At 46.2% G+C, this 10101-nt stretch overlaps 1 protein-coding gene across 6 annotated transcripts; it reads right to left on the bottom strand.

Moving 5' to 3' along the window:
- Positions 1-247: 247 nt before the first annotated feature.
- On the bottom strand, positions 248-9680 carry CIDEC (cell death inducing DFFA like effector c). Of its 6 annotated transcripts, none has more exons than XM_010817501.4 (6): positions 9651-9680; positions 8017-8094; positions 6989-7142; positions 4240-4398; positions 3971-4155; positions 248-812 (listed from the first exon to the last, which is right to left on the bottom strand). In XM_010817501.4, the coding sequence occupies exons 2-6, from the start codon at positions 8067-8069 to the stop codon at positions 650-652; spliced, it is 714 nt and encodes a 237-aa protein (XP_010815803.2). In that variant the 5' UTR covers positions 8070-8094; positions 9651-9680; the 3' UTR covers positions 248-649. The 6 variants fall into 6 exon arrangements, with proteins under 6 accessions (XP_010815803.2, XP_015314928.2, XP_005222555.2 ...); XM_015459442.3 differs by lacking the exon at positions 9651-9680 and adding an exon at positions 8486-9541; XM_005222498.5 differs by lacking the exon at positions 9651-9680 and adding an exon at positions 9504-9541.
- Positions 9681-10101: the final 421 nt, after the last annotated feature.

Here is a 10101-nt window from a genome sequence, read left to right as displayed (position 1 = left end):
TAGGTCTTTGGTTGTTCCCAATCAAAGTCCTCTGGTAGGCAGATTTGTTTGGAAACTGTCACTTATCATCTTGCTTACACAGTCTACTTAAGTCTAGCACTAGTTTCAGAATTAACTGCGATTTTGTTTTTGTTTCGTATAACCCCACATTATGGAGAATGGTTTGACAACAGAGTTCTCTCTTCCCTTAGACCTTTCCAGACAGAACCCTACTCTGACCTTGCAAAGAACAGAAGCACAGAAAAAGTATCAGCATATATAGTTTATTGTGACCTCTCTAATATCTTACAGCAGTGGGTTGATGGTTCACTCAGGAGCATTTGGGATGGGAGGCCGGGAGGCAGGCAGTGTAATGAAAGTGTAGCACATGAAGACAGCTTGCTGAGGGGCAGCCTTCCTGCCATTGCCTGCTGGTGACTAGTCTTAGTCCGCTAAGCTACTTGGGGCAGGAAGGAGCCAGGCCAGGCCAAGAGCCCTCTGTTCTCTTTCGGCTGGCCCAACCCAGGTTTCAGGCCCTTCCCCCCACTTCCTCATTCATGGTCCCCTAGAGCTGAGGGAGATGTAGGAAGGTAAGAAGCTCTCTAGCTGCCACGCTTGTGGGTGCTACCGGCTGAGCATGGGCTCCCCAGTCTGGTCCTTGGCTGGGCTTTCACTGCAGCATCTTCAGACTGGTTGGGATGAGGGATGCGGCTTTGCTCTTGGGGGGCTGTTCCCGCTCTGTGGCATCCAGGAGCTGCTGCAGGTAACAGGAGGTGCCGAGCAGCATGTGGCCTGTGGTCCGCATGCTGAAGAGGGCCCAGCGGAGAGCTTCCCTGGGTGGAATGTGAAGGCATTAGGGTCAAAACACCAAGAAAACCCCTTCCTGCCTCTTCTAAATGCCTGCTCCCCCAGGCTCCGTTTCATAAACTGTAGAGTGAGGTGCAAATGGAACAGATGTTGCCTTCCCTCAGCAGATGGGACAGGGTCTGCCTTAACTGAGATGTCTGCGTATTCTGCAAAATTCAAGCTCCTTTAGTCTTTCTAATACTGTTGATAACTTTGGATCAGCCAGATGGATCTGCGTCACATGACTCTGCCCATTCACCACCTCTGTTCTAGACGGAAGTGTTACCAAGACGTTTGCAATCTAGGTAGTTTTCAGAGTGCTGGATGTGAAGATCTCCCTGCCTGGTGCTGTAGCGCACTGAGAGCAGAACCCCAGTCACACAGGCTTGAGTTCTCATCCAGTCTCATTAGCTGTGACAAGCTTGGCAAGCTGCTATAGCTCTGAGCTGCAGCACCCTCGTCTGTGTCACACCACTTTGATCGCACACAGGGCTAAGGAGGTTGAAATAATATAAATCATTTAATACAGGGCCTGATGTGTAGAAGAACAGGGGAGACATGGGGTCAAGACTAGGTGGTTGATTGTTTGACTAACCAAATTCTTATCCAAATCTGTTTGAAAGAGGGTCATACGGGTGTCTAGTCCTAGCAGGGAGAAGAAAACAAAAGGAAAATGAATTCTTACTGGCTGATATTAAAATCTGTCTTCTGTTAACCTTCATTCAATAAATGAACTTATGATTGAGGTGGAGTGGGACGGAAAGTTCAAACCATGAACATCTGTACCTGAAAATCCTTCAGAAATTTAAAGGCTGTACCTGAGAAGAATACCTATTTCTCAGATTAGAGATCTGAGGCTTCCAACTAGCCGTCTGGACATAGATAGGAATGAAATTCTGACACATGCTACAATATGGACTTTGAAAACATGATGCTAAGTGAAATAAGCCAGACACCAAAGGGCAAGTATTGTATGATCCCACTTACATGAGTTACCTAGAATAAGAAAATTAACAGAGACAGGAGAACAGAGCTAAGTATGGCTGGGCAGGGTAAGTAGAGAGTTAGTATTTAATGGGTACAGAGTTATAGTTTGGGATGATGAAAAGTTCTGGAAATGTATGTACAAGTGACCATTGCACAATATTATGAAAGCAGAGACATCACTTTGCCAACAAAGGTCCATCTAGTCAAGGCTATGGTTTTTCCAGTGGTCATGTATGGATGTGAGAGTTGGACTGTGAAGAAGGCTGAGCACCGAACAATTGATGCTTTTGAACTGTGGTGTTGGAGAAGACTCTTGAGAGTCCCTTGGACTGCACGGAGATCCAACCAGTCCATTCTGAAGGAGATCAGCCCTGGGATTTCTTTGGAAGGAATGATGCTAAAGCTGAAACTCCAGTACTTTGGCCACCTCATGTGAAGACTTGACTCATTGGAAAAGACTCTGATGCTGGGAGGGATTGGGGGCAGGAGGAGAAGGGGACGACAGAGGATGAGATGGCTGGATGGCATCACTGACTCGATGGATGTGAGTCTGGGTGAACTCCGGGAGTTGGTGATGGACAGGGAGGCCTGGCGTGTTGCGATTCATGGGGTCGCAAAGTGTCGGACACGACTGAGCGACTGAACTGAACTGAACTGACTTAATGTCACTGAATTTTATACTTTAAAAAAAAGTGGTTAAAATGGAAAACTTTATGGTATGTATATTTTACCACCATTAAAGAAAAAAACACTTGCTGACACCCCTAAACCGTTCCAGAGATTCCAGCTTGCTATCGTTCTTGTTTTTCGGTACCAATACGCCTACTGTGTTTAGGTCAGAGTCCCACTTCCCCTAGATGGACCGAGTTTAAAGACGGAAACTTCTTGCTCTAGATTTTGCAACCTGCAGTCTGTTGGCAACAAGCCCAGATCAAGAGGGAAGACGATACAGGACAGGAAGAAAATGGAACTTCTTGCCACAGAACCAGGCCTGAGCCCGCCGCTGAGTGTCGTCTCTGGCAGGCAGACCACAGCCTCAGGTCCCTCATGTGGAGACTGGAAATGCAGAGAAGAAACTCGGAAAGCCAAGAAGGTCTGGTATGCTCTAGCCTCATTCCTTCTGGCAGAACTCTGGAGATCCAGAGTAGGATTTCTCAGCAGCCCACTGTGAATGACGATTCATATGTATCTTCATTGCTTCTCCCATTATTTGAATTATTGCTGTGTTACCAGCTGATACAGCATTTGCCAAGGAACTGGAGGCTACAAAAATTCTTGCCCTCTGGGAGCTTGCTCTGACATCTTATTTATCCCTGCGTCTCTAGCTCATAGCATAGGGTCAGGCACTTAGAGACTGCTCAGTAAACACTAAATGAAGCAACTGGGGAGAAGTGGCATCTGTCACAACTAACTGGCAAGAGGCCAGCTTTGTGGTTTTGAACTAGTTGGCTACATTTGCTTAATGGGGTAAGAGTTCTCTAGAGCACCACTTTGGAGCAACTGAATTTGGGAACCACCACCATAACTGTACTTTAATAACATTGTCCCATGCTTCCTTCAGTACTTGATTAGACTTTCAAAAGTAAAGTAAGAAGATTTTTTTGAAGTTTATTAGAAATATAAATGACTATTACCTATAAACTGCAGATTAATTCTGATCTATGGAAGGACAGTTAGTTCATCCCTTCCACACCCATGGCTAAATCCAGGTTTGTATTTATAAATTTAGCTCAGCATTCTTAATGAATCTATACATGGGTAGGATTTTGAACTGATTGTAACTTCTTGCTGGTTCTGTCCTTAATTGGGTTCAGTAAGATTATTGACACGTTTACTTTTTAAAAGTTGATTAGAAGATTTCTTAGGAAAAGTTACTACTTTAGCTGAAAAATAATTAGTTGTTATAGTGGAAGGTGATGAGGAAAGCTAAATGTATCCAGATTCCACCAGCAGGATTGTATGAATCCCTTTGGTATACACTGCTATAAACTAAAACATGACTGCAGCCATGAAGTCCTAGACAAATGCTGACTGTCGTGGTTTGTCAGCATCAACACCAGTCCCAGGCTCCCAGAAGGCTGAGGGTGCATGGGAGAAGCTAGGGCCGCTCCCATTGCTGTGTACCCACCCCAGCCCCAGCTAATCCCAGTTCACTCACTTCATGATGCGCTTGGCCCCGGAGCAGTGGAGATCATAGGAGACGGAGTATGTGCCATAGAGAGTTGCCTTCACGTTCAGGCAGCCAATGAAGTCCTGTGGGTTCACCTTGTATAGGTCGAAAGTTACTTGGGCCACATCGATCTTGGCAGGCTTGTGGGAGAGGGCGAGCTGGTACCTAGTGCTCTGCATCAAGACAAGCATGTGGTTGGCATCCCTCAAGGATTTCTCCTAAGCTCCCAATATTCTCCCACACAGGTGGGATATCACCTGTTCTGATGGGGGCTGCCATTTCTGCCCCTTGTGGAGGACCATGAATACGGTGTCATCTGCCAGGGATTGGAAATACTCTTCTGTCTCTACAGTTGTGCCATCTTCCTCCAGCACCAGGAAGAAAGGCCTGTACGCCAGCATCAGGGTATCCTGGACCTGGAGAATAAGGTAAGTGATGCTCTTGCCGTCCTATGTAGCCACAGAGCTGGTTTGGGGAAGACCCAAACCAGCTGTCAGGGACAGAATGAGTGGGCTGGGTTTTATGGGATGGGACTGAAACCCAGGGCTCTTGCTGTGGGGTCACCATCCAAAGAACCTATGTCATGGTATTCCTTATCTGACTTCATGGCTAATATTCTAGAATAGTGCTGTCCAATAAAAATATAATGGGAGTCACATATATAATTTTTAATTGAGATATAATTCACGTTATAAAACTCACTCTTTGAAAAGTACACAATCCAGTGGTTTTTCTGTATTCACAAAATTCTGCAGCTATCACCACTATCTAATTTCAAAACATTTTCAATCCCATTTTTATTCAAAGAGAAACCTAGTACCCATTAACTGTTACTCCTCATTTCCTCACCCTTGGCAGCTTCTCCTCTTCTTTCTGTCTCTATGGATCTGTCTGTTCTGGACATTTCATATAAATGGCTTCTTTCACTTAGCAAGTTTTCAAAGTTAATCTGTGTTTCAGCATGATCATTTACTTTTTTATGGCTGAATAATATTCCACTAAATAAATATGCTACATTTTTAATCCATTCTTCAGTTGATGAACATAGAGGTTGTTTCTACTTTTGAGTATCATAAATAATGGTGCTTTGCACCTTCATGTACACATTTTTGTGTGACATATCTTCTCAATTTTCCTGGATATATACCTAGCGTTGGAATTTCTGGGTCATGTAATAACTCTATGTTTACTCTTCTTAGAGAACTACCAACATGTTTTTCAAAGCAGTTGCATGATCTAATATTCTCACTAGCAACTTCTCCACATCCCTATCAACACTTGGTATTGTCTGTCTTCGTTTTAGCCATTCTAATGTTATGAAGTGTTTTTTATTTGCATTTTCCTAATGACTAAGGATGTTGAGCATCTTTTCATGTGTTATTAGCCATTTGTACATCTTCTTTGGAAAAACATCTATTCTGATTTTTTGCCCATTTTCAAGTAGATCCTCTTTTAAGAGTTCTTTATATATATTCTTGATACTAGACCCTTAATCAGATATGTGATTTGCAAATATTTTCACCCATTCTGTGGATTATCTTTTCATTTTTTTGTTAGTGCCCTTTGATGCACAAAAGTTCTTAATATTGATTAAGTCCAACTTTTTCCCTTTGGTTGCTTTGAGGTTTGGTGCCATATCTAAGATTCCTATGTTTTCTTCTAAGGATTTTATAGTTTTAGCTCTGCATTTAGGTGTTTGATCCACTTTGAATTAATTTTATACATAATATGAGGGAGGGATCCAACTCAGTTCTTTGGCATTTGCATAGCCCATTGACTCGGCACCATTTGTTGAAAAGACTACCTTTTCTCCATGGAATAACCTTGGCATTCTGTCAAAAATCAATTGACCACAGATACATGGATTTATTTCTGGACCTTCAGTTATATTCACTTGATTTGTATGTATTATGGGCTAAATGGTATCCCTGTGAATTTCATATATTGAAGTCCTAATCCCAGTACCTCAGAATGTGACTATAATTGGAGATAGAGTCTTTACAGAAGTAATTACATTAAAGTGAGGCATTAGAGTGGGCCCTAATCCTAATATGACTTTAAGAAGGAAAGGTGTCTCTATAAGAAGGAACGATTAGGGGCTTCCCTGGTGACTCAGTGGTAAAGAATCCGCCTGCCAGTGCAGGAGGCACAAGTTTGATCCTTGGTCCGGGAAGATCCCACATGCTGTGGAACAACTAAGCCCATGCACCACAACTATCAAGCCTCAGCTCTTGAGCCTGGAAACTGCAAATACTGAGCCCATGTGCCGCAGCTGCTGAAGCCCAAGCACCCTAGAGCCCATGCTCTGCAACAAGAGAAGCCATGACAATGAGAAGCCTGCACATCACAGCTAGTGAGTAACTCCTGCTTGCCTCAATTAGAGAAACCCCTGCACAGCAACGACAACCCAGCACAGCCAAAAGTGAATAAGTAAACAATTTTTTTTTAAATAAAAGAAGGAATGACTAGGACAAGTTACTCCCAACCAAGTGGAGGGGGAGCATGGAAATGGGGAAGGGTGTCATTCTTGCCACTGTGACTCCCACCCACAAGTAGTATGTGTCCTTGCTTTCCTCTCTGGAACCTTACTGATCAATAGTTTTTTGTTTTTTGTTTTTTTTTCAATTTAAAAAAGTTCTTTTTCTCCACACCAAGGGGCATGTGGGATCTTTCCCCCTCCAGGGATTGAACCCAGGCCCCCTGCATTGGAAGCACAGTCTTAACCACTGGACCACCAGGGAAGTCCAAGATTTCCTTTCTGATGGCAACTTCAATAGGCTGGTGGTGCCCGTCTGGAGTCTTGTCCGTCTGGTGATAGGAGGGTGGCAGTACATTATCATCTGATACTAACAATAGGCCAGAGGTATTTTTCAGAGCATATTTTTCTTATGAACTCCATCCCTACTGAAGTCCTACCTCATGATACCAAGGCTAGAGGCAGCTGTCAGGGCCAGCTCTCAACCAAGGTCCCCATGGTGAGCTGTGCGAAGGCAGGCCCATCCCTACCTTGACATGGAGGTCCTCAAGACTGTGCACCATGATGCCCTTCCTCACACTCCGGTCAGCAGTGGTTACTCTGCAGGGCCGGGCCCTGGGGGCCTCTGCACTGGGCTCCGACAGCTGCTGCTGGGTCACCACCGAAGTGCTCACTGCCGTGTACCTGGGAGCCATATGGAGCATCAGCATGATGCTGCCTTCCAGCTCTCACACCACCACAGGGTAACTCACTCCCCAGTTCTCTAGGCTCAGCTCAGGATGCTCCTCTTCCCCTACCATCCACCCAGTCTGCTTTGCATAGTCTTCCTTAAAAGCCTACTGGATCAGTGCATCTTAAACTTTAGTGGACACATATGTCCCCTGGGGATCTTGTTAAAATGCAGGCTCTGATTCAGTAGGTCTGGGTGAGGTCTGCGATGTTACATATGTAATGAGTTCCCAAGTGACATTGATGCTGCCAGGTCTTAGATCATGAGAAGTAGCCAGTGACAGAAGATGGCCCAACCTCTGCCTAATTACTACTTTCCTCTCTCTGCCTCCTTCTTATCATCTGTAATGTGAGATGAAATGGCAAAGCTGAGGTCAGTATAAGAGAGTTTTGAACTGAGATACACAATGTAGAACCAAAGGACTACAGGGAACCTAGGTTTTGGAGTCAGGCAGACCCAAGTTCAAATCTTGGCTTCACTACACATTTGCTCCAAGAGAGCGCCCACCCTGTGCCTCAGTTTCCCTGCCTATTAATCTGGCAAAATAATCCCCACTTCTCAAAGTTGGGAATTTTAAGTGAGATTAAGAATCAAAATCTCAAGCAGTGTCTCCCTGTTTCTACTTAGGGTGTGATATGAGGATTGGGAGAAGGCAGCAGCCTTAATATCTCCTGGGGAATTGTGGAAGGATCCCACTCCAGACCTCCTGAATCAGCATCCGCATTTGAACAAGATGCCAAGGTGACTTACATGGCCATCGAGGTTGCAGAACGTCTGCCCTACTGAGCATGTTAGCTCCCCTTCTCTTCCCCAGCTGGCTTTCCTCACCTGGAGAGGGACTTAGGGTAGAGAAGGCTGAGGGACTTCATGGCGTATTCCATCCTTGTCAGCTGGATAGTGTTGGGCCTGGAAAGCAAGCAGAGATAGCCCATTGCAAGGGATGAGCGGCTTCTCTCTCTCTTGTCTTTTTTTTTTTTTAATGTTATTTTGGCTACCCCACTGGGCATGCGGGATCTTAGTTCCCTGATTAGAAATCGAACCCCACCCACTCTGCAGTGGAAGTTGGGAGTCTTAAACAATGGATGCCAGGGAAGTCCTCTCTTGTTTTTTGAAACAGTGCAACCCCACCTCTATCCATCAGGCCTCCACTCTGGTTTCCCCTCGCAGCTCATACACACCTCCCCCAGCCCTTCTCCTGTCCAACCCCAGTAGACCACCATGACCAAGTTGGAGACCCCCTCAGTACCCAGGCTCAGCTCCCCTCAGCAGCCATGCCTCCCTCCCCGGCACCACTCACTCCATATTTCTCTGACCCCTGGTTCCAGTCACACTGATCAGGGATCCCAAGTCGAAGTGAAGAGGCCCTGCTCAGCTAGTTTCTGTCCTTGGGGACAGAGTCCAACTTTACGCTGGCAGGAGGCTAGTCACACCACCTCACAGGGCGGGGGACCTTCCCTCACCTGTCATCCAGAGACCTCCCAGGCCAGGCACCCCGCAGACTAAGCCTGCTCTTTCCAGTGGGTCCTTGAGCAATCCAAACCCCTCCTGAGGCTTCCCACTGGCCAAAGGGACTTTCTACCATGGTGGGTTCTATATCCATTCTAATACTGGAGCTGCTACCCTAACATGGCTATTGAGCACTTGAAGTGTGGCTAGTATGACTGAGAAGCTGGATTTTTAATCTTATTGAATGTTAACTGGTTTAGATATATACAACCACCAGGGCTGTGGGCTGCTGGCAGCCATCCTGGGCAGCACAGCTCTAGCCGACAGCCCTGGGCTGACCTGCCAGCCCTTCTCTCCTGAGCCTGCCCAATCCAGGCCTTCCTGAAGTCAGTTCCTCCACCAGCAGTGCCTCCCTCCAGCCCAGGGCTAAACCTTTGCAGCCTTGAAGCCTGAGTTTCACTGCATTCTGTGATCGCTCACAGAATTTCCCCTCCATCCTGCTACTTCCTTCCCCCCAGCCAGGTGGGCCTTAGTGTCGGCTTCTGCCACGCTCCCTCCAACCTCTCCCTGGGTGCCTCACCCTGAAATGTTCTCCTGTTCCCACCCCAGCGCAGACCGGGCCTGATGCAGAGCAAGGGGCTCAAGGAGTATATGGAGCACAGGCCCCTCCCTAGTCTTTCCTTTTGACAATGTAGGGGTCTCCAGCCTGACTGTGAAAGCCCTCTGCCCCAACTTAGCACTTTCCCCTTCAGCTTGCTCCAGCCTCACTCCTCACCCCCAATCACAAAACTGCCAAGCCCCACCTCACCTGTTCTCTAGGAGCCAAAACCAAATCCAAACAAAAAAACCCAGAATATAAAACTCCTTACCTCCAGCTCACAGCCTCCTAACCTTCCAGTCCTGCCCTGCTCAGCCCAACCCTCCCTCTACTTTATTTCCAGCTCCGAGGGCAGCCCCTCCCCTGGCCTTCAGCCCCAGCTGGAAGAGAGCATGGGCACTGAGTGTGCGGCTCTTACCCTTGGGATGGTAGGCCAGCCTCACTTCCAGAAAAAGCCAGAAAGGAAGGGTATAGGCGTGTTTTGAAAGCTTTGGGGCAGGGAATGGCCCAGAACATGGCATTGGGCACAGAGGGCACAGGAAACAGGCCAATGTGAATTGTGATCCCTGCTCTACTTGTGTTAGCTGTTTGAGTGCAGACAAGTTGCCTTAACCTCCCAGAGCCCCAGTCTCTCACCTGTTCAACAGGGATCCTGTCTTAAAGGGTTAAGGTAAGGATTTGTATGAATACAAGTGAAGGGCTTTGCAACAGAGATACTTAATAGATATAAACAAATATTGGTGTTACTGATAATGTAATTATTTAATAATAGCAGAGGATTTAATAATAATAATTAACACCAGCTGAAATGTGTAGTGCTTAAGAATAAGATCCGTGACCCAGCAATTCTACATATACATAATATTTGG

This window comes from Bos taurus, chromosome 22 (assembly GCF_002263795.3).
Source record: "Bos taurus isolate L1 Dominette 01449 registration number 42190680 breed Hereford chromosome 22, ARS-UCD2.0, whole genome shotgun sequence".
Taxonomy (NCBI): domain Eukaryota; kingdom Metazoa; phylum Chordata; class Mammalia; order Artiodactyla; family Bovidae; genus Bos; species Bos taurus.
The sequence above is the reverse complement of the archived record's forward strand: the minus strand, read 5'-3'. Positions and strand labels throughout refer to the sequence as shown.

Bases quoted from the DNA above. Each gene is read 5' to 3' on its own strand.
- CIDEC (XM_015459442.3), bottom strand. The intron at 7,143-8,016 runs GTGAGGAAAGCC...TATGGCTCCCAG, and splicing joins TACCCTAAGTCCCTCTCCAG to GTACACGGCAGTGAGCACTT. The intron at 813-3,970 runs GTGAGTGAACTG...CATTCCACCCAG, and splicing joins GGGGCCAAGCGCATCATGAA to GGAAGCTCTCCGCTGGGCCC.